The sequence below is a fragment of the Odocoileus virginianus genome, chromosome 3, assembly GCF_023699985.2.
Source record: "Odocoileus virginianus isolate 20LAN1187 ecotype Illinois chromosome 3, Ovbor_1.2, whole genome shotgun sequence".
Taxonomy (NCBI): Eukaryota; Metazoa; Chordata; class Mammalia; order Artiodactyla; family Cervidae; genus Odocoileus; species Odocoileus virginianus.
In genome coordinates, this window is record NC_069676.1 from 57,949,698 (window position 1) to 57,976,411 (window position 26,714).

General features: G+C 48.3%; 1 protein-coding gene and 1 long non-coding RNA gene across 9 annotated transcripts in view; both read left to right on the plus strand.

The window, feature by feature from the left end:
* The first annotated feature begins 13,042 nt into the window (after positions 1-13,042).
* Positions 13,043-20,927, plus strand: LOC110132042 (uncharacterized). Its single transcript, XR_002312342.2, has 2 exons — positions 13,043-13,325; positions 20,609-20,927. It is a non-coding gene; the product is annotated as an uncharacterized lncRNA (long non-coding RNA).
* A 4,545-nt stretch (positions 20,928-25,472) lies between these two features.
* TCOF1 (treacle ribosome biogenesis factor 1) overlaps positions 25,473-26,714 on the plus strand; it is a 37,879-nt gene continuing 36,637 nt past the window's right edge. For 6 of the 8 annotated variants that reach the window (XM_020885128.2, XM_020885129.2, XM_020885130.2 and 3 more), the window contains exon 1: positions 25,475-25,634. In XM_020885128.2, coding sequence (XP_020740787.2) covers positions 25,527-25,634 — 108 coding nt within the window. In that variant the 5' untranslated portion in view covers positions 25,475-25,526. Of the gene's footprint in view, positions 25,635-26,714 lie in introns of all 8 variants that reach the window. The other 2 variants (XM_070465644.1, XM_070465643.1) reach the window with 1 other exon arrangement.

The window sequence follows — 26,714 nt, forward strand, 5'->3', positions numbered from 1 at the left end:
CTAACTAGATACTGTTGCCTGCCAAAGCCTCCGAGCCCAAGGCCTACTTTAAAAAAAAAGATTTTAGTGTGTGTGTGTGTGTGTGTGTGTGTGTGTGTGTATACACACACACAGGCTAGCAAAGCTTAGAGAGGTATTAAAGACATGTTAGCATCAAATTAAAATGGTATAATGAGAAGGCTGAAAATATAACAGAATTTTTCATTTCGTTCTCATTAAGGGATTCAGGGTGCAGCACTGTCTCTGGACATCACCTCTGTCCACTGCGGGAGTATGCCTCTTTACTGTTCAGATCCCTGGCCCTGCTCTGTGGATAAAGGCATTGGAAACCCTCACCTCCCTGGCCACACACATATATCAACCAGAGATAATTGCCCTCACTTTTCCTGTTGGTTTCTTCTCTTCTGAGCTTTATGCCAGGTCCCCTCTACATTACTGCAAAACCAGGCCCTCCCTCAACTTTAGGCCTGGGGCTTTCTCTGCTCTCTCTCGGGGAGACCGGAAACCCTCAAAGTGAGCTTCCTGGAGACTGCTTGAGATGTCCGTGGCCCCGGAGCCGATGGCAGGACTCAGCCAAGCAGAAGTGTGCCAGCTTCAGTACAGGGCTGAAGACAGCTGGCTGGGCTTGCGGGTGATGACTCTCCCAAGGGGGTGCAGGGAGGGCAGGCACTGACCAGAGTCAGGGAGGGTGAGGGGCTGTGGGAACCGCCTGGCCTGCTCAAGGCCGTGCTCCCCGCCCCTGAGGCTGGCTGCAGAGCTAGGGGCATCAGGCCAGACCCTGACCCCGAGGAGTGCACACATGCTCAGTGGCTCAGTGCTGCCAGACTCTGAGCCCGCCAGGCTCCTCTGTCCATGAGATTCTCTAGGCAAGAATGCTGGAGCCGGTAGCCATTTCCTTCTCCAGGGGATCTTCCCAATCCAGAGGTCAAACCCATGTCTCTTGTGTCCCCTGCATCGGCAGGCAAATTCTTTACCACTGCGCCACCTGGCAAGTCCTGACCTCTGGGGAGGAGGACCCAAATCCTAATCCCACTCACTGCTGTTCCACAGTGGGACCTTGAGCAAATCTCTCCTCCTCAGTGGAGTCACTTCCTTCCTGTAAAATCAGGATGGATACACTGCCTCTGACCATTGTGTCTGACTGCTTGCTGGCTCCCAGCTGTTTGCATCTCAAGTAAATGGCTCCTGACATTACTGCTATAACAATAATAATCATTATTTGATCTTCACGATTCTTTGGGGAAGAATTCTTTGGGTTGAGCATCAGCTTTCTCATTGAAAAGGTCAATGTGCTGAAACATATAAATGTTCTGGTACAGGGAAGTGCTTCATAAATTTGGTAACAATTCTTTTTCCCTGCTGAGCCCCCTGGTTCCTGAGGACAGCATCTGTCTCTGAACTGAGCTCGGCTTCTGCAGCTGGCAATATGACAAGTTCTCTGTGATGGTGACCTTGACCTCACATCCAAAGCAATCTCTCTTCGACTTCAGAGCATTAAATGAAAAGCCAGGGTGGCCTTCCTCCCTGCTCCCTTCACCCTGTGTATGTTCCCGCCTCTTGTCCTCTGCCTTTGCTCCTGCCTTCACCCTCATCTCTGTCCCTGGCTTAATCCAACCCTCAGGACCAATCTCTGAGACTAACATAAGGGTCCTGGGTGGACACCTGACTCTCTGGTTAACTTAGAGAAGTCCCATGGCTGCTCTGGGCCTCAGTGTCCCCATACGAAGCAAAGCATTGAATTTAATGTCTTCCAGGTTCCTTTTGGTCCTGCATAGGGAGTTGGAATATGCAGCAGTGCCCACCACAAGAAGCAAGTGATCCTGGCTACTTTGACCCCCTTGGATCAACGAAGATCTATCAGACTTGCAGTCAGGAGAATGGGGACAATCAGCTCTATGGCCTCCAAAGGTTTGTAGCCATCACCTTTGCAGGTATCCAGAGGACAGGGCCATGCCTGTATTTACCCTCACATCCTTAGCCCAATACAATGTTGTGCTGAACCCAGTACATAAAAATTGTTTTGTGAATAATAGTCAAATGAATGCATGTATGCTTGAAAAGTGGTATAAGATTATTATTAGAAACTGAAGTTGGAGTCAAATAAAATCAAGTTAGGGCTCCTTAACTTTAAGTTCCAAGGAGAGAAGCCCCCTCATTCCTTCCGGCTTTTCCTCTAGGCTCAAACTGCTGCATCAGCCCAGTCCAGGCGTCTGCTGGGGTTGGGGGGAGGTGGAGGACATGGGGCTGAAGGGAGAAGAGAGGGAGAGAAAGACTATTAACTTATTTTAGCTAAGTAGAGAAGACTTTCAGACTTCCCTGGTGCCTTAGATGGTAAAGAATCTGCCTGCAATGCAGGAGACCTGGGTTCAATCCCTGCATCAGGAAGATCCCCTGGAGTAGGGAATGGCAACCCACTCCAGTATTCTTGCCTGGAAGAGTTCCATGGACAGAGTAGCCTAGCAGGCTACAAACCATGGGCCTGCAAAGAGTCGGACATGACTGAGTGACTAACATACAGAGAAAATCAGATCTACAGGCATCCATATCCTGCCCAATATTCATTTATCTATTTCACAAATATTTCTTGAGAATGTCTGTGTAGTTGGAGCTATGCAAGCCTCAGTGGAGGACAGATGTGGAATTCGGTAAGTCAGAACACTTGATTCTTAGCCCAGCTCTGACAGGCACTCTGAAGCAGGTAGTTCCTCCTCTTGGTAGCCCTAGTGTCCTCATCTGTGAAACGGGGGAATTAGACTTGATAATAACTACGACTCTTTCTTTTCTGATTATCTATAACCAAAGTCTCAACCTGTGAGCTACAGATTCCTTGGTGGAGAGGATGGGGAGGAGGGCAGAGTGGCTTTTTTTTTTTTTAAGAGGTCTGGGAAGTCATCAGTGCATCAGGAATTGTCTGCAAACTAAATATATGAAGTTACAACTCCTTTCACATGTAAGGAGAAAAATACACTTTGCGAAAGGGTTTCATACATTAAAAGGTAGAACCTCTGATGTGAATGGCACAGGCTCTAGTCCTGACTCATGTGAGACTTGCAGTTTTACAATAAAATAAACTCCAAGTCACTTGAGGACAAGGAGAGAAACAGACGCGGGTCCTGAAAGTCCAGAGACAGAGAGACCAGTGATCTTCTGGAAGCCACAGACCCCACTGAGAATCTGAGAAAAGTATTAACTCTTCCCCTATGAAAATGAATATCAGCACCAAATTTCATATAAAATTTCTCTTTTAAAAACTGTGTTTGGCTGCACCGGGTCTCAGCTGCAGTATGTGGACTCGTCACTGGGGCATGTGGGATATTTAGCTGTGGCTTGTGGGATCTAGTTCCCTGACCAGGGATCAAACCTGTGCCCCATGTATTGGAGGGGTGGAATCTTAATCACTGGGCCACCAGGGAAGTTCCTCACATACAGTTTCTTGGTGATCAAGGGCCTCCTAGTTCATTTGACAGATCAGAGGATAAGAACTCTTGATTTAGATAAGCCTATATAAGCAGATGGTAGGTGACTCTAGAGAAAATCCCTGCATTGAACTCTGGAACAAGAGAAGCACAGGACTTATTGGAGAGGCTAGAGACGCATCAGTGACAATGGCCTAGGGACCTGAGGGACCAGAGAGAGAAGGGAGGGGGGAAGCCTGGGTGAAGTAAACCATGACCCTCTTCTCTTGTTCCTTTTGTTAGACAAAGCAATTCTGTAAGCTGTTTTGAAAGACCAAACTCACAAGCTTCAAAACATAAATGAGCAGAGCCTCTTAAATCACTGGGGAATTGTTTATGAACATAATTATTGGATTAAATTGTCTTTATAATAAACAGAGACTGGACTGAAAATCTACAACCTCTGTGATTGGATATAGAACAGCAGAGTATCAAGAAGGGCCCCTGTCCAGATGAGACCCCCTGTTCAGAGGCAAGACTACCAGTTGAAGAACTCTTTTTCCATTTTCATGAACATGGACCTCCAGGTGTTAGAATCTTGATGGGCATACAAGATTTAAAAGGTGAAAATATGCTTTTGATCCTTCAGTGGTAATCATTTTAAAAGTCATGGCCAAAGCTGCCAGCGCTACAATTATACCCAGCAGTCTCGTGGCAAAGGACAAAGGACCCAATGGCTGAGTGCAGTTTGATTGAGGCTGTTTGGCAGTCAAGAGCGTAGACCCCGTGAGTGGCTGTGGGGGTGGATTGGCTGGGGAGGAGGGAAGAAGTATGTACCACTGAGAACAGGCTTCTCACACCTCAGTGTGCATCTGAGTCACCTGGGTACCTTGTTACAATGAAGATTCTGATTTCAATAGACCTAGGATGCAGCTGAGATTCTGCAATTCCATTAAGCTACCAGGTGATGCCACTGATGCTGGTTCTCAGGCCACGTTTTGCTAGCGAGGTCTCAGATAACAGCCGTGACTGCCAAGCATGGCTAAGCCTGTGAACTTTGCAGTCAGACAAACCTAAATGCAAATCCTCACTTCTCCATCTCACTTAGCTGAGTAACCTTAGTTACTCAGCTTGTTTGAGATTCAGCTCCTTATCTGTAAAATATAGGTTATAAGGAGTATTTCCTTCATTTGACAAATAGATATTTGACATCAGTTCTGTGTCAGGCTTGTGCTGGGCCCTGGGGACGCAGTGGTGAGATAATACAGACTTGGTTCCTGCTTTCATGGACCTGACAGCACTGGAAATGATGGATGTGAAGGACTCAGCACCGTGCCTGGTACATGGTAAGAGCTCAACAAATTACATCTATTTTTACCAGAGGAGAGGGAGAGATATCATCAATTTCACGTGCCCAGGAAAGAGAACTCTTCTGTTAAATGCTGACTGCTTGAAAGGATTTGGGATTCGTTCTGCAATCCCGGGGACAGAGATGTGAAGGGTACATGGTCTGTCTCCTTGAGGACCTCCTGGTTTAGCGGGAAGATACTCATTTAGCCTGAGTGGCCCCTGTAAGCCACCCAACTCTCCCCAGCGGCACAAGCTAGAAGTGGATTCACTCTGCTCACGTCCTTGGTCCTGAACCCCCAGACTCCACTCAGTCCTCCAAGCTGGCCCTGAATCTCTCTTGATTGTCCCACTCCCAACTTTAGTTCTATCACTCTGCTTCCCACTTATCTGCTCTTTGCTCCCCTCTTTGACTTGAGAAATGCTATTTCCCCTCAGTAAGGATTCTGACTTCCCTCTTGCTGTGCCAGCCAGACAGCCTGTCCCACTTGGAGCCAGGCACCGTCCCCCTAGTGGACTTCCCTGTCAATCTAGACACCAGTGTTGTGGGGTTGGGAGGGGGGAAGTACAAAGATTCAGAATGCTCTGGAAATCTGCATGCTATCCTCAGGGGAAGGCCCAGCAGAGCCAGAGAGGCCTAACCAAGAGGTTGGAGTTCGGGTAGTTAATGAAAGAATGACAGCCACATCCAGGGGCGGCCTGGCTTCCAGGGCCCCACCCTGTGCTTTTTACCTGACAAAGGCTTCACTACAGTGGGGTTGAGTCAAGGCCAGTGAGAAGACACGGGGCAACTTCAAGGAGCAACCAAGGACAGGAGACCCAGAGGCAGCCTTAACCTTTAAATGAACTGCAAATACAGGACAGAGGCTATTTAAGAAACTAGCATGTGCAGCTCTGGGCCCTGGAGACCCCATGCAGAGCATGGCTGAGTCCCTGCCTTTATGGAGCTTACAGTCTAGGGAAGAAAGCCACCCAGATAACCAGGCGTTTCAGTACCAGGCAGTGGGCCCCATCACTGGGGACACACAGAATTGGTGAGTGACCAAAGCAGACTCTAGTGGGGACTTCAAGGAGCAGGAAGGCGAGGCAGGTAAAGATGAAGGCAAAGAAACTTTCACGGTGGGAAACAGCACATGTGAGGGCTGGTCCATGTGACTCCCATGAGGAGAGTGAGGAAGGGGTGTGCTAAGGAATGGGGCCACGCACAGGCCATGAAGGTTTGACCACTCTAAGGAGCCTGTCACTCTCCTGGGGGCAACAGGGAGTCAGCAGATGGTTCTGCAGTATGATCCAGCAGTACAGCTACCAGCCCCGTTTACAAATGGGGAAACCGAGCCTCTGAAGGTTGGTAGGTCACTGGCCTGAGGTCACACTACCAGAAAGTGAGGGGCCAGGGTGCAACCCCACAAGTCCATGGTCAGAGCCTACACTTTCAAGCTCGTTGCTAAGTACGTCCACAAATAGAAATGCACATATGTTAAAATGAACTAAAAAAAAAGTTTTTAAAACAACAACTGCACCCAGAGCGCAGGGCTCAGCCAGAGGCCGTACAGGCAAACCCTATTTAAACCCATTTAACAAGGAGCCTCTTAATGATCTCATTAGCCCAGACAAGACCCTCAGGAAACTTGAGGTGAGGCCCTGCTTTAAATGGGGCTTCTTTGAAGTGGCCACCACCTGAAGCAGCCACCTGAGAGAGCGGGAACAAAGCCAGCCTGTGAGGCCTGCCCCCACTCGGGCCGGCGCCACGGGGCTGCTCGCATGGCAGGACTTGGCCTCGGTGTGGCCCAGGATGCCCTTCAGGTTTCCATTAGCTCGCTCCCAGCCACCCTCTCCATAGGCTCATTTGGAGGCGTGACCTGGCTGGCCGCACATGAGGTCATGTATTAGGATGGTGACAGCCAGAAGGGACCTGTGGCCTTCTCTGGGCCTTACCCTCTGAGGTCCGGACTTCCAGACTCCTCTGAGCCCTGGCCTAGATCATGACAAGAGATGCACTAAGCGTGGGCTCACTCTGACCCCTGGCTCAATCTCCACCTCCTGTATCCTCCAGTTCCTTTCATCGGTTCTCTCTTTTAATTCTTTTTCTTAAATAGTTAAAAAAATGTATTTATTTGGCTGCACCGGTCTTAGCTGCAGCATGTCAGATCTTCAATCTTTGTTGCAGCCTGAGGAATCTTTAGTTGTGGCATGTGAATTTGTACTTTGGGCATGTGGGATCTAGTTCCCTGACCAGGAATCAAATCTGGGCCCCCTACATTGGGAGCATGGAGTCTTAGCCACTGGACCACCAGGGAAATCCCCTCATCAGTTCTCTTGTTTCTAGGCTGACACCACCCTTCCCTTCCAGCTGCCCCCACTCTGATTTCTCCATGACCCCCTCCAGGATGGGTGCCTGATCTGCTACAAGAGCATCTGTGGAGACCCCAACAAGAAATTCCCCCTTCCACCTGGCTGGCTGTTTCTCAGGCCAGCTCCAGGTTCTCAGGGTTCCCTCTCCCTCTGGCTGCGTCCAACATGAAGCGGGAAGAGGGTCAGCATCCCAGCAGGGCCTGGCCACACATGTTGGAGCTGCCCCAGCCAAATTTTAGGGTGACTGACCTTCCGAGAAACGAGCACCCAGCCTATTGTTCCACCACAGGGTGCAAAATCCAGACAGGCAGAAGGAAGAGATTCACCTTTCCAGAACTGCATGCCGAGGCCCTCCCAGCAGGCTGCGGCTGAGGCCCCTGCCTATTAATAGTCAAGCAGCTGTTTGCCTCCCTGAATGAGACTCTTTATTGCAAGCTGCATTGACAAAACAGATCCTGCTCCTTCCTGCCCAGAATATTTGGGGGTGGAGGGGCCGCAGGGAGATGTTCCTTCCTTCCAGGGAAGTTGAGAAGGTCAGCAGTGGAAAAGACCTTAACGGTGACCCCCTCTCAGCACTCGGGAGGCCAAAACCAAGCTCATTACTACCACTTCCTTTGCCCTCACCTCACTCCTCCTCCCACGTTCCCAGCTCCAGCCAACAGACCACTGTTCCCCCAGTATTTCCTCAAATTCTCTCCCCTCCCTTGTCGCAGTCCCAATCTAGAAGCCTCAGAGTCAAGGCCTCGAGTGACTGCCCTCTGCTGACATCCAGGCTCTCCTCTCCCAGGCCCATGCCCCTTTAGTCCACTGTGTCTGGGAATCTCCAGGCTCTACCTCAGCTCCTGGCCTTTGCACATGCCGTTTCTCCTGCCCTCTTCCCATGTTTAATGGTCCCTTAAGTCTTGGCTTAAATAGAGACCACTTCTGGAAGACTTGTTTCCCTGTACCCAACTCAGCATGTCTCATGCTCTGCTAAATCTTCCTCCTTGTCTGAAGTTCTAAGGGGTAGAGTAGGATGGTTTGTTGTTGGTTTTTTTTTTCATTGTATTTCTCCACCACCCACCAGGACACTATATGACACTGAGCTGAATAAAAAAAAAGGAGGGGGGGGAGGCATGTGAATTCTTCCTTCCCCTTTCTCATGCCCCTACAATGTCACCCATCACCACACCCTGTTAATTCAACTTGATTGAGAACAAGAGATCTGGACATGGGCCACCTGGGTTTGAATCATGACTCTGCCACTTACCAGTTGAGAGACCTTGGGTAAGTCTAACCTTGCCAAGCCTTCGTTTCCTCAACTGTAAAATGCAGCCAGCCATAAGGCCTCAGAGTAATTGTAAGAGGTCAATGAGAAAATGCTTGTAAAGTGCTGAACCCAGTGCCTGGTACATTCAGTAAATGTTGTTAGCTGCAAAAATAACTGAACTCAATGTTCCATTCACTGCAGAATCTTTCCTCCCCTCATTAACCACTGTCCATGACGGCGGGCTACAGCCCATGGGGTTGCAAAGAGTCAAACGTGACTGAATGAGTAATTGCATATGATGGCTGATGTTCCATAGCACACACTTTGAGACATGCCTGCCTAGGCTGACCCTCCTGCTATTGAACAGGTGAGGGATGTGAGGCCAGAAGGAACAGAAGAAAGAGCCATGAACCTCAGAGTTAGACCCGGGGTGTGTCTGCATCTCTATGACTCTGCCTGGGCAGCTAAGTCTGTGGCCACCTGATAGCTCAGTAGCCGGTTCAGCAGTCCTCCCAGGATAGTACCAGGCCGCAGAGGGCCCACTGTCTTCAAATTAGAGCAGCCTGAGCACAAGCTTGGGTTCCCAAAGCCCCTTGGGCTACCTAAGGCATGTTTGTGCCAGGAGTTGAAGGGATTTGTTTCTTCTCTGCCTGATGGGGGTAGAGAGGTGCCTGGGGTAGGGTGGAGGCAAGAAGGAGGGAGGCATTCATTTAAGCTTTGGAGCTGGTGCTCTGTGCTTCCAGGAGGCTGGCTGGTTGCTCCTGCTCTGCTGGGCTTCACAGCCTTCTTAAACCATCTTCAAAGAGGGAATGCATATGTATCCCTGCCTGGTACGGGATTTTTCAGTCCCCAAAGCACATTTACTTCGATGATCTCACTTGATCTCTTAGTTGCCCAAACTGTGAGCAGAATAAGAGTCTCCCCAACATGGCTGTGGAGAAGGCAATGGCACCCCATTCCAGTACTTTTGCCTGGAAAATCCCATGGACTGAGGAGCCTGGTAGGCTGAAGTCCATGGGGTCGCTAAGAGTCAGACATGACTGAGTGACTTAATTTTCACTTTTCACTTTCATGCATTGGAGGAGGAAATGGCAACCCCTCCAGTGTCCTTTCCTGGAGAATCCCTGGGATGGGGGAGCCTGGTGGGCTGCCATCTTTGGGGTCGCACAGAGTCGGACAGGACTGAAGCAACTTAGCAGCAGCAGCAGCAACATGGCTGGTGGTAAAATTGAGGCTCTGAAAAGGCAAACTTCTTTGCCTAAGGTCACAGGGTGGGACCATACTGAGGCTGGAACCCAGGTCTCCTGGCTTGCCAACCAGTACTCTTACTACTCCACCTGGCTGTTGATCAAGGCAGGTAGCAGAATGTTCTATGTGGTGTCAGAGACCCAGGTCCTTTAAGCAAATAACTCTAGGCCCATAAACATATGAAAAGATATTTATCCGTATTAGGATTCAGAAAAATACAAATTAAGACCTTTATGAGATATAATTTTACATCCACTAGATTGGCAAAAAAAAAGGAACCCAACAATGCCAAATGTTGTCAAGGATGGTGATCAACCTGATGCTTTCTGCTAGAGGAAATGTCTGTGGGGATAAGTGATTTGGAAAATGAGCTGTTATTATATTTTATAAAGTTGAGCATTCACTTTCTCTACAACCTAGCAATTCCACTCTTAGAGATATATACTCCCAGGCATTTATTCACTAATGCTTACCGTTCTGACCCCATTGATTATTAAAATTTTGAAATAATTCCATGTTGTTATTAGTAACCAACTAATACTGATTGATAAATAGCTACTTCTCTGAGTCTCTCCCCAATCCCTTGACCACATGACGCCCTGTGCATTGGCTGCCCCAGCTCCTACGCTGGGGACCCAACCCCCCAACCTCTCTGGGATCCAGCAAGTATCAGGTTAACACCTGGCCTCTCAGAACACATTCAGGACCAGGTTCCAGCTCCATAGCATTCATCCTGATTACTCAATGCCCTTATTTTTCCAGTTGTTTATTATTATTCTTATGCACACCCTAGAGAATCTCTCTTCCACATTCATCAAGAGAAATACACAGTTTATTCATAGCTCAATGTTCTTAGTAGAAATAACAACCACAACAACTACAATAACAAATCAACTATAAATAACTTGATATGCATGGACAGGAGATGCCCATCAGAGCTTCTTCCTCCAGCTGGGTCAGAGAAGCTGCTGGGGGCTCAGGCAGAGGGAGGAGCTGGGCCCACACTTAGCGGGGTCCAGGCCCCATCAGGTGGCCATGCTGGATAGCAGGTACGAAGCAATCTCTCTGGGCCAGGTGCTCTGTGCCTTTGGGTTGTATCTTATTTACCAGCAGAGGAGGCAGTTACTAGTCTTCATCCTGTTTTACAAGGAGGGAAACCAGCATGTAGAGAAGAGGCAAAGGGGCTTGTCCAAGGTCACACGTTGTGGAGCTGTGGTTTGTGCTCTTGTCTGTTTGACTCCAAAGCTCAAACTCTTCTTAAAAAAAAAACAAACCTTTTGTTTATATTAGAGTATAGCCAATTAACAATGTTTTGACAGGGACTCAAAGGAGCTTAGCCATACATATACATGTATCCATTCTCCCCCAGACTCCCCTCCCATCCAGGCTGCCATGAAACATTGAGCAGAGTTCTCTGTGCTGGACAGTAGGAGCTTGAGCCCAAACTCTTCTTAACTACTGTGTGCTCATCATCGCAGACTGGAGGTTCCTGGGATGTAAGATATTCTCCACTTGGGATCCCCAGCATCCAGTCCCTAGCCTTATGTATGGAATATACTCAGCACAGAGATTTGATACAATCAATCAATCAATCAATCATCCTGTTGTTTTTGACCTCAGCCTCTGGACCAGGCCTCACTCTCTGCTTACCACTTGCCTGGCCCCTGAAATTCAAGCCACAGGCCATTTCTGCCCTGACTTTTTTGCTTCCTGACCTCCTGGTTTTGAACAGGGATTTTTGAGACAGGTCTTCATTGAGAGGCCCCTCTGAATTTTTTTTTTAATATATTTATTTATTTGGCTGTGTCGAGTTCTAGTTGGGATGCGAGGGCTTAGTTGCTCCACAGCATGTGGGATCTTAGTTTCCTGTGAAGGAAAAAGTGAAAGTTTTAGTTGCTCAGTTGTGTCTGACTCTTTTCAACCCACAGACTCTTTTTGACCCACCAGGCTCCTCTGTCCATGGAATTCTCGAGGCAAGAATACTGACTGGAGTGGGTAGCCATTCCCTTCTCCAGGGAATCTTCCTGATCCAGAGATCAAACCCAGGTCTCCTGCATTGCAGACAGATTCTTCACCATCTGAGCCTCCAGGAAAGCCCCTCAAACAGGTGTCCCCTGCATTGGAAGGTGAATTCTTAACCACTGGACCACCAGGGAAGTCCCACACTTTCGAATCTTTAAAAACAAAGAACGTGATGCTAGCCACACATGCCTTTATTCTCAAAACATTGATTGAGCGCCTACTGTATGCAAAGCCCTGAGCTGAGCTTGGAGGAAACACCATTGACCAGACATGGTCCCAGATTTCTGAAGCTCAGAGCCTGCCCTGGGTGACCCTGACCCTGAAACCACATCTCCCAGAGTAGCAGGTGTGGAAAATGAAACACACATACCCAGCTCAGCAGCCCTTCACCACAGCCAACTGGTAAATCAAAGTGTCAGGCCCTACAGGGCTTGTTTGGGTGTTCTGTCTCCTGTCTGACCTTTTGCCTGAGGAAGAATTTGGTTTTGCTCCAGGAAGAGAGGTGTGGTTGTGGGGAGTTTAGCATGCTCATTTATTTGTTTTGGTTTCCTTAATTCAATCTCTTTAACAAATAAAAATAAAGATAGTGTGTTTGCGCAAACAGTGGCAGGCCCCCTCTGAGATGTTATTATTAACACTTTCCAGAATTAGAATCACACTATCACTGCTAATGGCCTAGGTGCCCGGGCCGTGGAGGAGCACCAGGTGAGGTTAGGAGCCTGGGTTCCCAGCCTAGCTCTGCCAATAATTGATGTTGAAGAAGTTGTTTCACCTCCTCCTGCCTCATCTCCCTTCTTCATGAAATGAGAGGGCTGAACTTTCAGGTTTACTCTCTCATTTTGCCTTCGTAATATCCTGTAAGAAAGGCATTTTGATCCCTGTTTTATTGATGGAGAAATTAAAACAGAAGAGACAGGAGAGTCCAGGTGACCCAGCCAGTCAGATGCAGAGACAGGACTCACATCCAGACTCCCAACCCTCGCCTGGCATCCTCTTGTCTTCACCGAGTTTCTGGTACTAGAGTAATGTTCAGATGCCTTTAAAGATCCAAAGAATATGTCAAGGGATCTTGACTGCGGGGCTCTGTACACACAAAATATAAGAACCTGCTCAGTTTGATCTACATGAAATTCTTGGTTTATTCAGGGGGCTGTGGAATCCTTGATTCTCCCAGTGCCCATATGATCATAAACACAAACACCAACATGGGAATAGTCATGTGGCCATGCAGCATTACTGGACAATCAGATGGTCCAAAAATATAATTTTTAATTGTTTTAGATTATCACCAGAATGAACATTTAAAAAGTCATACAGAACTGGTGGAATGACCCACCCCAATTCTGAGATTTTGTCAGGCTGCCTCTGAAAAACCCCTCCCAGTTCTAACATTCTTTGAGTCTCCCTGGTAACCATCTGCTGGTGGAAATGACAATTAAGCTGTTCCGCAGCCTTGTTCACTTGGTTCCCCTATTATGGCTCTATGCCAGGGTCAAGAAGGCCTGAATTTATCCACCTGCAGCAACATGGCAAGGAAAGAGGAAACGTCCCAAGGTTAGGGATATGTCTCAAAATACCGAGTACAAGAGGCCTAAACCTGGATGGATATCATTTACTCATCCACCACCCCCCATTCACTAATCCATCATTCTTAGAACTTTCACTCCAGCCTGTTATACTCCAGGTCCTGAATTTTGGAGAGACAAGATAAGGTAGGAAAACAAATAGAAGGTTTACCATTGTGTGTATAATGCGCCACGCTCAATGTCATGTAAATACATATATGTATATACTCAGCAGTAATGTTGCTTCCTCCTAGGAATCTAAGGGAGGGGTGGGAAGCTGGGAGACTGACTTTTCTCTGCATCCTTTTTGTACCTTTACAATTTTGCATCACGAGTATGTACCACCTACTCCAGAAATCAGTTTCAATGTAAAAAGTGTTCCCGACTGCCATCCAGTGCTCTGGTTATCTGAGCAGACTGAAACCTCCGTCCGTGGTGGTAATGGTGTCAGTGGCAGTGCTTCGGGGTCAGTAAGTAGGATAAATAGGCATCTTCTGGCCTTGTTGACTACAGCTGTGTGGCCTCATCCAAGAGCCTGCTGACCTGAGAGGGCTCTGCCCACCCACTCCCAGCTTGATCCACCCCCACAGAGTGCTGTACCTAGGATGGAGGGAACAGGGATAACCCACCTGCTGTGGCCTCAAGAGACCCGTTTATGTGGGCGTCATGTGGTCACATATGAGTGAAAGTCACACAGCCCGTGTGCCCCTTTCTTTCCCTGACAAATATTTCCCTTGGAGGCATTAGATGCTCTCCCAAGTCTGCTATCATGCTGAATGGGCTGCTTTCGGCCACTGTGGTGTGCGTCCTCCCTCCTCTCCTGCCAGAACCAGGAATGCCACTCACTCACGTCCCTGCCTCCAGAGCTGTTGAGCCCTGCTCAGGACCCAGGGGTGGTAGATTTGGTTTCCCCATGTTCCAGTTCCTCCAAAGGCGCAGCCCCACTCTGAGATGTACCAGTACTTAGATGGGAGGAGACTCTGTTGATCCCTTTGGGCCAGACAAGGCAGCGGAAGACACACTGGGTGGGTCTCAGGGGTTAACTTCCCCAGAGACTTTTCTCAGGGAGTCCTCCCTGGGGGCCTCAGTACTTCATGCCACCGCCCTCCTCCTCATCACCTCCCAGAGAACTGGAGACTGTCCTCATCCCTAGTTTATTATTTATTTTTTTATTTTTATTTTTGGCTGCGCTGTGAGTCTTGCAGGATCTCAGTTCCCCAACCAGGGATTGAACCCTGTCCACGACAGTGAAAGCACCGAGTCCTAACCACTAGTTGTTGTTCAGTCACTAAATTATGCAACTCTTTGCAAGCCCGTGGACTGCAGCACGCCAGTCTTCCCTGTCCTTCACTATCCCCCAGAGTTTGCTCAAACTCATGCCCATTGAGTTGACGATGCCATCCAACCATCTCATCTTCTGTCACTCCCTTCTCCTCTTGCCTTCAATCTTTCCCAGCATCAGGATCTTTTCTAATGAGTAGGCTCTTCACTTCAGGTGGCCAGAGTATTGGTGCTTCAGCTTCAGCATCAGTCCTATGAATATTTAGGATTGATTTTCTTCAGGGATGAATTCCCCTTCATCCCAATTTTAAAAGTGAGGAAGCTGGAACCCAGAGGTAAAATAACTTCCTCCCAAGTTCACCTAGCCCATGAACCTCTCAGGCTGAATTCAGCCCAGGTCGACCCAGCTGGAAAGGTCACCCACCTCTCACTCCACCACAAGGCCTGCCAAGGGGCGATACACTGGAGAAACAGGCTCAGCTTCTACAGCTGACAGAAGCCCAGATCACAGAGGAAGAGATTGGTGCTGCTGGTTATATTAAAATGTAAAACCCTTGTGCATCAGGACTCCATAAATTAAGCGAAAAGACAAGTCACTGACTGGCATAAGAGTAACAGCAGACCCAGGATTAGAGCCGTCACAGATCAGTAAGAACGACACAAACAACCCAAGGAAACAGCCTGGGATACAAAGGCAATTCACAGGAGAGGAAATCCAGAAGACCCATAAAACGATGAAAACCTTTCAGCTCCAATGATCAGAGACATACAAATTAAAAAATATGAAGGAGAGGCATTTGGCCCCTCTCAGACTTACATAAATTCCAAAGTCTGATGATTGCAGCTTAAGTCTAGATGGGGCACGGCAGAAACTAGCCAGACTTTCAGATTCTAGGATGTCCACAGCCGTGTGGTTTGTATGGTACAAAACTGGAAACAAATGCCCATCAACCAAAGAAAAGATTAATAAATTGTGGTCCCTAGAGTGAAAAGGATTAGAACAGTGATAATGTACTCTGCAGAGCTCTGCACATTAACATGGATAAATTTCAAACAAAATGTTGAATGAAAACACGTTGCAGAAGGCAACGTACAATATTATATCATTTACGAAAACTTGAAAAATCTGCAAAGCAAAACTTTATGTGTTTTATGAATACATACATACATAGCATAAATATGAAAATGTGTACAGGAATGATTCACAGCAACCTCAGGGAATGCAGTGGTGACACTCTGGGCTGGGCTGGGGTGGGGGGGTGGGGTTGGGGAAATAGGCTGGGAAGCCCCGATTGATTTGTGATGTCATGCTCACAATCTAGGTCCCTGGGAACATGGGAGTCATATATATGTGGCCCTGTATTCTTCATGTTAAATGTTTTACAATAAAGAAAAGCAGGGAGCTGGACGGTTGCTCTAGGATCAACTGCTTCCAGGGTCACTAATTACTGTTAGAAAATCCCATCTGAAATGTATCCTAGCCACTGCTCCTAATTCTGCTCCTTCGGGATCCCATGTGAAAACCCAACTATTGATGGTGTCATCCGAGTTGGCTCCTGCCCTCAGCAGGCTAATTGTGCAGGCTGGCAACTGCAGAGAGAAACCCGCATCTCCCAGCCACGCCTCCCATTGCCACCCTCCTCCAGCCCTCACCAACCCTCCGGCCCTCTCAGCACAGGGCTGCTCACACAGTATGTTCTATTCTGCGGAAAATCCTTGAGAAGCCCAGAGCAAAGGAGGCTCAAACAAATTATGTTTGCCAGTGGCGTTCTCTTTGCAGACTGTGGACCAGGCTCAGCAAGCAATACTTAGTGGGACAAATGAGCTGGGGGTCACTGGGACATCTGTTGTTGAGTTGCTGGGTGACTCTGGGTAAGTGACACAACTTCTCTGAGTCTTGGTGTCTCCCCGGTACACTGAGGGAGAAGCAAACCTAGAAGCTTCAGCAGGGGCTGGGGAGCTTTGTAAAACACAGACGCTGGGGCCCCAGAATCAGAATTGCCTAAGGTGGGGCCCTAGAATCATCTTTCTAATGAATCGCCTGGTGATGCCGATGCCTGGGCAAGTCTGGGAATCATTAGATGGTCATTCCAGGTTGGACATCCACGTCTGTGAGCAAACGCTAAACACACCACCTTGCTTTCTCTCCCCATCCCCAGTGCCTTCCCGCATCCTTGTTAATCATCACCCTGAATAGTTTATGCCAAACAGGGTGCTGGGTGAGAAAGAGGGAGCAGATGAGCTCTCAGAACACAGCCCCTCGCAGCCTCCCACTCCTTAGTAACTGCAGGGAAGCTGAGAAAGAAGGCGGGGAGGAGGGCAAGAACCCTACCCTCCACGGGGAAAGGAAGGGCTGGTGGTGGGGACACGGCCCATCTGCCGAATTTCTGCCCCTCTGCTCCAAGACCCAGCACCCCAACTCTTAGAGCAGCTCCTTCCTTTCTTCCCTGCCTCCACCCCCAGCGAGGACAGGAGTCACTGCAAATGACAGAATTCTAGAACATCAGAGGCAGACCAGTGTTTTCCCAATTGTAGCCATTCACCATCATCTTACTACCTGTACTATTATTTAATTGATACTTTCTTTTACATTGACTCACTGTTTTTTTTTTTTTTTACTTGAATGCCTACTTTAGCCCCACTCTAAGCAATAATATCTGTGAAATAACAGGTTTGATGTGCTAGTTATTTTTTTTGGTCTAATACACTTTAAAATAAATACATAGTGATTTCCATTTTTAAATGTCCATTTATTTCTCTCCACTTTTCAGAAACATCAAACCGGTCCATCCCTGTTGTTTTGCAGAGATGCAAACTGAGACGCAGAGAGAGGTGGCATTTGCCACTGTTCACACCACTGGGTGGAACCTCATATTCCCACAGGCACACACTGGAGAGATTAAGGGGCATGCACCGCAGTGGGAGGGTGGGGCAGGCTCCAGGCACCCTGGTGACCTTGACCTTTAGAGAGACCTTCCTTTGGTTGTGCACTGCCCCCTCCTGGCCGGTCCTTCTGTAATGTGGCTCCACCTGGATAGAGCTACCTTGAGAGCGGGCCTAGCTGAGATGAGAAGCTGGGATAGTCAGGGAAGGCATCACTGAGGAGGTGGCATTTGCCTTTGGCTTTGAAGGATGAACGGACTGGGATGAGTTTGAATGTCTATTAGGAGACTGTGATAGGATCCCATGGTCAGTGGTTCATCTGGGGGAGGTTTGGTAAGCAGAGGAGTAGCGTCATGCCAAATGTGGTGTGAAGAACAGACAAGGGAGAGAGACTTCCCTGGTGGTTCAGTGGCTAAGATTCTGTGTTCCCAGGGCAAAGGGCCTGGGTTCAATCCCAGGTCAGGGAACTAGGTCCCCCATGCCGCACCTAAGATCCCTGGTGCAGCCAAATAAATAAATATTGTTTTAAAAGATAAATAAAAGGACAGGCAAGAAGAGAGTGACAGGGGAGAAGAGCATGAGGGCAGAGACTGCCTAGAGGGAAGAACAGTGTAGCAGTGGTCCACGCCAAGAGGGATGGGGCCTACCTCTGCCCCTATCCCACTGGGGACCCCTCCAAGTCAGTCCCTACCACTGGGCTTGTGCCTTTATGGGCAAGAAGAGACAACTGAGTTCCTTGCTGTCCAAGGACACTTTCAGCTCTGAGAAAGAAAATCACATAAAGAAGAAATTATGCCGATGAGACTGTGGTTTGTTACAAGCCTTTGGGCAGTTAATCTGGCTTTAGCTATTAAAATAAACCCATGCATCTCCTCTGGCCCACTTTTGATTCCATCCTACAAAAATGAAGCTCCAGTCTGTACAAATGTATTTACTAGGCTGTTTTGAGTGGCACTGTTGTCTTAGCCAAACAACTAGAAGGCACTAAACTGTATCATGCTGTCTCCTGCCTCTGTCAATTGCCCCACCAGGGGCTGGTTAGGGCACTCTGGCAGCCAGAGCCTGTCCAAGTCGTTCCACTCCCTGGCTGTGTGGCTGAGGCCTTGACCTCACTGAACCTCAGTTTTCTTACCTGAGGGCTGTTAGGGACTTCATTGGTGGTCTAGTGGTTAGGACTCCACACTTCCACTGCAGTGGGTATGGGTTCGTTCCTTGGTCAGGGAACTAAGATCCTTCATGCTGTGCAGTGAACAAAACAACATCAAAAACAGGGCTGATAACTAGCTCTATGCTTCCTATGGTGCATCTCATAGGCTTATGGTACCCACTCTACAAATGTGTGCTGCTCCTACTACTCAAAAGCCCGTGGCAGAGCCAAACATCTGCAGAAACAGCTCTGATATGTTATTAACTGAAAAAGTAAGCTGTGGACTTTTGTGTTTAGCATGAGCCCCCTGTGTAAAACAAAAAAGCGAGAGTGGACTAGGGGACTGAAACCTTGCCAAGGATGCCAGTGTCTGTCTACAAGGAAGAACATGAGGCCAGGCCCCTGAGCTGGTTAAAGGGGTCTGAGTATAGGGAATGTTACTGAAAGCTCAGCCTCTCTGTACACTGGTGCCGAATCAAATCCCAGAGACAGTTTTTGGGTGAATCAGAAAAGGACAGCTTTATTGCTTTGCCAAGCTAAAGGAGACACACGGGTTTCTGCCTTGAAAGACTATGTGTCCCAAACCAGGAGGATTTTTTTTTTTTTTTTTTTTTTTGGCCGTGCAAGCCAGCATGTGTAGTTCCCAGACCAGGGATCAAATTCACACCCCTTGCATCTGAAGCACAGAGTTTTAACCACTGGATGGCCAGGGAAGTCCCCAACCTCGGGGGATATGATGAAGGTGTTATAACAATGGTTCAAAGGTGAAGTCTCTGATATGTGATCAGGGCTTAATCTGATCTCAAGTGGCCTCCAATCTTGATGAGATTCTCTGGTCCCTTTAACTTTGCTGCTCCTCTCTTAATTGGCAGCCATTCAAATCTGCCCTTTGAAACTCAGGGAAAGTCATGGAAGCTGGAGTCTTGTCTATAAGAAACAGGAGACAAAAAGGACTTTGTACCTGGGAGCCCCACAGGGCCTCACTTGGGTGTCAGGAAGTGGGATGGATCTGTGGCCATACCACCCAAAAAGTGCCTGATCGTGTCTGATCTCAGAAGTTAAGCAGGGTCAGGCCTGGTTAGTACTTAGATGGGAGGAAGTGGGCTGGGAATGAATGAAAGAGAGAAGATTAACTCAGTCTTTACATATCTATAAACTGTTTGACTTGTTACTTCAGTAATAACTTTTCAATCTTTTATAACCTTTAAAAACTCCGATGAGATTGAAGGAAAAAAGAAACTGTCATCCTAGAAGAGAGAAGAAAGCTGTGGGGAACCAGCTGGCCCAAGTGACTTCGCCCAGGGAGAACCCATGGTCACAGTGGACAAGGGGGCCAACTTTGGGCGCTGGGGACAAAGGGAGCCTCTCTTGAGAGTGTTTGTGTTGGTTTCAGTCCAGTTTCTCCAAAGAAGAAAAGAAAATTTGAAGATCAGAGAGGGCAAGAGACTAGCCCAAGGTCACACCGCAGTGCTAGGTCAAAAAAAGCAGTTTCCTGACTCCTGGCCCAGGATCCTCTTCCTTATGTTGAGCTACCTCCCACCTCTGTGCAGGAGCCACTTTTGCTGGGAAAATAAGGGAGTAGAGTCCTACCTGCTTAGCTTCCTTCCCTTCTATTAACATTCTTTCCTTCACTTATTTCCTGAGTGCCCTGCTCAAGAAGTCAAGATAACCAAGGCATACTGCTTACCCTACCCAAGAGTCGCTCACAGTTGAGTGGCCTGGAAGCTTCTGGCTTCTAATACTAAGAAAGACATCTTTTTCTAAGTGGTAGAAAAATGCTCCGAGGCCATATCTTGTTCTTTTTTTTTTTTTAATGCACTGTTTTGTTTGTTGCTGTCTTAATTGTTGCCATGTTATATTTTATCAGTTTAATGTTTTGATTTTATGCTTGGGCCCCCAAGGCAATTCAGTGAAGGGTATGATTTGGAAAATCAAGGAAATAAAGAAATTGTCCACAGAAGAGGCAGCCTCCCAGGAGCCAAGGACAAAGCATAAGTGCCTAAAATGAATTTTATTAGGAACAAAACAAAAACAAACAACCTGTTGCCAGACAAAAGGTATTAGACTGTCTTGGTTTGGTTTTCGTTTAATTTAATACCAATTCTCCATTTCTTCCAAGGTCATCCAAGGACAGACAACTCACTTTGTCCTCCACTGACTTCGAGAAGCCTCCCACATTTCTGCTTCTACATCTGTACTCACGTGTGCCCCATCTGCTCTGCCCTCCTCTCTTCCTCAGGAGGCAGGCTCTAACCACCCTTGCATTGGCCAGTATTTATGGATTAGGGTTGGGAATAATGCAGCCAACATGAGAACCACCAATCTGCCTTCAAATAGTTTACATTCTACTAAGACAGGCATTCTTAACTGGGGCCATAATACCCCAAGGGGCTGAAACTGGTTCTTGGAAGGGTTAAAAAAAACTTTGATCTTCCTAATGATTTACATGTTTATCACCCTGTCCGCCTTCTCAGTGAGAAGCCCCACCAGCCACCCAGTCAGTGGCCAGGGCATAGTCATCAATTTGAGTTGCCAATCCCCTCTGAGCTCAGGCTCCTGGTAATTGACCTTGTGGCTGCCCAGTCCATGAAGTCTTCCACTCTCGTCCTGAAAATGGACTGCATCTGTCTTTACTTTCCACATTGCCCCGCCTAGATGCCAGGGCCCAAAGGTTAGGCATCTCTTTTGCCAACATTTTAGACCCCTATGCCCTTTTCTCCACCCATCTGGCACAGCCCTGGGCCTGGATAAACCTCACCCAGGACTTTCCCCTGCTTGCACGTGGGTAGGTGAGCCACAGTGGGGAAATCCCCCAGCCAACAGGATAGGACACACTGGGGTTGTCAACACTGTCAGGCATTTGAAATTTTGTGGGTAAGTTTGCTCCTCTGAATGCACACTCTCCTCCTTCCTTCAAACGCCTCACCACCTCTCCCTCGCTCTCAGCAGACCTTGCCTCCCACTTTGTAGAAAAAATAGAAGCTGAAGATGAAATCTCCCTTAACATCCCACTACAAACCTACATCTACATCTGTACCCATCCTCTCTTTGTTCCCTCTTTTGGTTCTAGAGAAGTCATCCCTCCTTCTTTCCAAGACCAGCCCTTCCACCCACGCGCCTGATCCCATCCCCTCGCACACACTCGTGAACATCGCTCACTGGTTGCCTCCCCTCTTTCCCACACCCTTAATTAATCTCTCCCCTTGATCTGCCATCAGCCTGAAAACAAACTCAGGTCTCTTCCACCTTCTAACACACCTCCCCTCCCCCAACACACACACACACACGGAGCCTGTTACAACATCTCTCTCCTCCCCTTTACACAAATACTTCTCAAAAGACCCACTGCCTCCCTCACCCCTTCTTCACTCATCAGACCGCTGCCATCTGACCCTCTCCATCACTTTGCACAAACAGTATTCCCTAAAACCACCAACAGTCCCATGTCTGTCAATAACTGAAGCTTCTGGTCCCATCCTTATCCTTCTGAGCTCTCAGAGTATTTCCCCTTGACTCTTCCCACTTGCCCGAAACTCTCAGCTTTCTTCCCTTGGCTTCCTTCCCTATGCCCACTCTCCTGGATTTTCTCCCACCTCTTGGGCCCTCCTTCGCAGCCTCTGCAGGTATACCCTCATTTTCACAGCTGCAACCTGTGGGTGTGCCTCACAGCTCCATCCTGGGGCACCTTCTCTTCTCTCTGGCCAATCTGGGCCTCATCCACAGCCATGTGATCACCTGTCTCCTGACAATTTCCCATCCTCGTGTGCTTCCAAACCCAGGCCTATTCTACATCCACCTCCAGGGTCCCAAAGGTCTTTCAAGCTCAACACGTCTAAAGTGGAACTTGCATTTTTCATGACCCCCTCTGCAGCCTCCCATCCTTACTCACCCAGCAACCCCTCCCAGTTCACCTTCAGTTTTCCCCATCTCAGTGAAAAACCACTGCCTGTTTTCATGGAAACCTCAGAGGTCATCCTGACACTCTCCATCCCCTCCATTCCCACACATCTCTATGGTGATTTTGCTTCCTGATACCCAGAACCTTCCACATCCCTCCACCTGTGCTCCCACCAGCACCATCCCTGTGATATTCTCCCTGGATGCCTGCCTGCCCTCCTAACCCTAACCTGTCATCTTGCAGCTATTTACACACACACCGTTCCACTCTCTACCTACAGGGGTCACATTAAAATCCAAATGTCATCCTATTCTTCTTGGACCTACACTGTCAGTGGCTTCCTAAATCTCTGAGGATGAAGAGAAAGATCCTCAAAACAGAATCTGCCTCTGCCATCCTTCCAAACTCCCCAATCCCCCTTCTCTCCCTCTGGGCACTGTCACGAAGGCGTTTTCTCACCTCTTCTCTCAGTGGTACCTTCTGCCTCAGGCCCTTTGCACAGGTCCTTTCTTCTGCCTAGGATTCTTCCCCCTACCCCACTCTCCCCTGCACATAGTTCAGAGGTCCTCACAAAGATCACTTCCTCAGGGAATCCTTCCCTGACCCCCAAGCAGAGATAGATCCTGTCAGATGATTTCATGGTAATGGCTAACGGACACACAAGCGCAGTACTATTCTTGGAACTTTTTTGTCCGTTTTTGCTTAGAACTCATTTACTCTTCATGGCAACCCTATCAGGTAGAAATTATAATTACCTCTATCTTATGAGTGAAGAAACTGAGGCACCAAAAAGTTATGTAACTTAGCGAAGGTCACCTATTTAATAAAAGACAAAGCAGGAGTTTAAACCTGGGCAGACTGACTCCAGCATAGCTTTTAAAGACCCCTCTTCCCTAAGAAAAAAACTATCCTTTTCTTTTCTACACTTACTCACCACTTGTAACAATGTATTTGTATATGTTTGTTTTTGTTAAATAACAAAAACATATAAATAACAAAATACACGTAACAAATTATATGTATTTGTTTAGCTTATGTCTCCCTATTAGACTATAAGCTCTATTGGGGTAGAGCTTATTTATTTCCAACAGTTTTATTTCCAACAGTAGTTGTTCAATAAATATTTGCTAAATAGCTGAATGTAGATTAGTCTCCTCGCTCTTCCTCACTTACCATATTCCATCAGTTACCTGGTCCTGTCCCTATTTCTTGCTGGAGCAATCGTTCCTAAGCCTAGGATGGTCAGGTATGTGCTTACTCCGGATCCTAAAATTGGTCGAAAGACGTTATGTGTCTGTACACCTTCAGAATTTTCTACAGCAAATGTTAGGGTGCTTCTTGCTCTCTTCACTTTCTTGATAGACACATGAAGTTAAGAACAGCTGATTCAGGACTTCCATGTTGGTCCAGTGGTTAAGAATATGCCTGCCAATGCAGGAGACGTGAATTCAATCCCTGTTTTGGGAAGATCCCACATGCCATGGAGCAACTAAGCCTGTGTGCCAAGAGATACTGAGCCCATGCTCTAGATCCTACATACCGCAACTACTGAAGCCCTAGAGTGCCCTAGAGCCCATGATCTGCAAGAAGAGATGCCATCACCACAGTGAGAAGCCCAAGCACTGCAACTAAAGAAAGGATGTGAGTAGCAATGATGACCTAGAGCAGAAGACCAAATAAATAAGGAGACCCAAATAAATAAATAAGTAAATGAAAATCCAAATAAATAAATTAAACTTTTTAATATATGTTAAAAGAAAAAAAAGAATAGCTGATTCAAATATTCCCCAGCCTAACTCACCCTCTCCCTGCCAATCTCCTCTCCACAGCTACAGCACCCTCACATCCAGTTTTGTTCTCCACAAATCCATCCTCTATGCATTGGTCATAGCAATCTTTTGGTCATAGCAATCTTTTTTTTTTTGGCTGTGCTGGGTCTTAGTTGTAGCACAAAGGATCATCAGTCTTCGTTGAGACATGTGGACTATTTAGTTATAGCATGAGAAGTCTTAGTTGTGGCATGTGGGTTCTAGTTCTCTGACCAATAATCAAACCCAGGTCCCCTGCATTGGGAGTGCAGAATCTTAGCCACTGGACCACCGGGGAAGTCCCCATTGCAATCTTTAAAAAACACAAACCCAAGTTACCCTCCTGCATAGAATCAGACAGAGACTGGCTATTGCCCTTGGAGCAAAGTGCAAACTCTGGCCAGGGGGAGGGGGTGTTGTAGGCCCTGTTAACTTGTCTATCCTTCTGTGTCCTCACTGGTTCCCTCAACCCTGCAACTCAACAGTCCAGCAGCACAGACTGCGTTTTATGTTTGGTTTCCTGGCCTGTACCGGAATGGTTTCTCCTGTCTATATTCATGCAGTGCCCTCTGCCAGTGGGATGCCAGCCCTCTTCTCTGCACCTAGAAACTCTTAGTCTGTCTTTAAGCCTCAACTTAGATATCCCCTTGGAGTTAGGGGCCCCTCCTTTCTCCCATAGGCTGTGCCTGCTCCCAGACAATGCGCAGAAGACATTGAACCAAAGTTGCTTGATTACCTGCCTCTCTCTTCCCTGTGAGCTTTGAGGGCAGCTGCCACATCTTATATATCCTGCAGTCCTAGCCTAAGCGCTTGCCAAAGGTATGGCGCTCAATAACTATTCAATGAATGAATGAACGATGACAAATAGCACCGGTTCATGTGTTCTAAAAAGATTTGTGAAATGATTAAATGAGTGGGTAAGTGGAAGTTCGAGTCTAGAGAGAGCTGGAGAATAGGATGTTCAGAGATGAGTAAAACCCGATTGCAGCTGTCACGCAGCTAAGAGGAAGACAAATGCCTTCAAGGAGCGAGTCTGAAGGATTTAAGAGGGAGGTATTCTAATCTTAGGCGGCACAGGGGGCGTGTCCGGATCGACTCCTGCCCTCCCCGCCAATAGGCGGTCTCATTGCCGCCCATGCCTCCTCCCCCCTTTTCACCCGCCGAGGCGGGGCCGGCCACCTTTGGAGATAAGACTACGCTTCCCGGCGTGCCGCGCGGCGGGCGGAGGAGGAGCCGGAAGTGGGGGGCGCGAGGTCTAAGGGCACAAGGGAAGTGGCGGGCGGGGACTGAGGGGGGCGTGCAGGTGAACGGACAGGCCGGGGGTCGCGGGCATGGCTGAGGCCAGGAAGCGGCGGGAGCTGCTTCCCCTGATCTACCAGCATCTGCTGCAGGCGGGCTATGTGCGCGCGGCGCGGGAAGTGAAGGAGCAGAGCGGCCAGGTAAGCGTGCGCGGGCCGTGTCCGAGGGCCTCGTGCAAGATCTACAGAGAGGCGGCCCGCGCCTCTTCCTCTGGCGGCCTGCGGGCGCCCAGATCCCGGATCCCGCTGTACTCTGGGACGCGGCCCGGGGTGCCGAAGGGGCCGCAACCTCTGCCCCGCAACTCTGTGGCTCCTAGTTCTTCTGGGCCTCAGTTTCCTTATCTGTGGAGTGGGCGGGCCGGGACGTGAGATCGGACGCTCTGGGGTTTATAATTCCCGTGCCCCTTACCTCCACCCCCTTCCGGGAGCGACAGTTTAAAGTTTCGAAGTCTAGGGCCACGTGGCTCGGCGCGGCCCCGTAGGGCGAAAAGGTTGCTGCGAGTCTGAGGAGTGGATCGCTACCAGCCCTGGAAGGGGCGAAAGAGCGCCCCGAGAAGGGGCCTGAAGCTGCTTAATTGAGCTGGTGCTCAAACCCTTAGCAGCTCTTCTGTACTGATGGGGAGTTGAACTCGCGCTGTAGTCCTTACTTCATTCCTCGAGCAGCTGTTAATCTGGCAGTGAGCGTGCTGGTGGTGGAATATAGAGCAGTGAGGAGGGTCCCTTGGCTCACTAATTGGAGTTTACAGGCTAAATCTGTTAGGGGAGATTGACATAAATCAAAGGACCACGAAAGTAACCGTGCACTCAACACTGCATTAACTGCCAAGAATGAGAAGCATAGGGTGCTAAGACAGGAATGGCAGATTGCCTTAGTCAGGGATATCCAGAACTGCTTTCCTGAGGAAGTGAATGCTGCTTTGAGATCTGAGAGAAGGAAGTGGATGTTCCAAGTAGAGATGCAAAGTGTTGCATATGTACTGGCCGCCAGAAAGTTTTTTATGACTGAAGTGTGGGGTACAAGGGTGACAGATCTCTGGGGAGACATAGGCAGGGAGCGGGCTTCCTTTGGTTTTGGTAAAGTAGTGGTAAGCCACTGGAAGGTGTTAAGTTGGTGTGGTGGCTATTGACTTGATTAGTCAGTGCCCTTTTGGCTATGGTGTAGGCTCTGGTCATGATACTTGCTCTCAGGACCTCTGGGAGAGACTAAAGGATTACAAATAA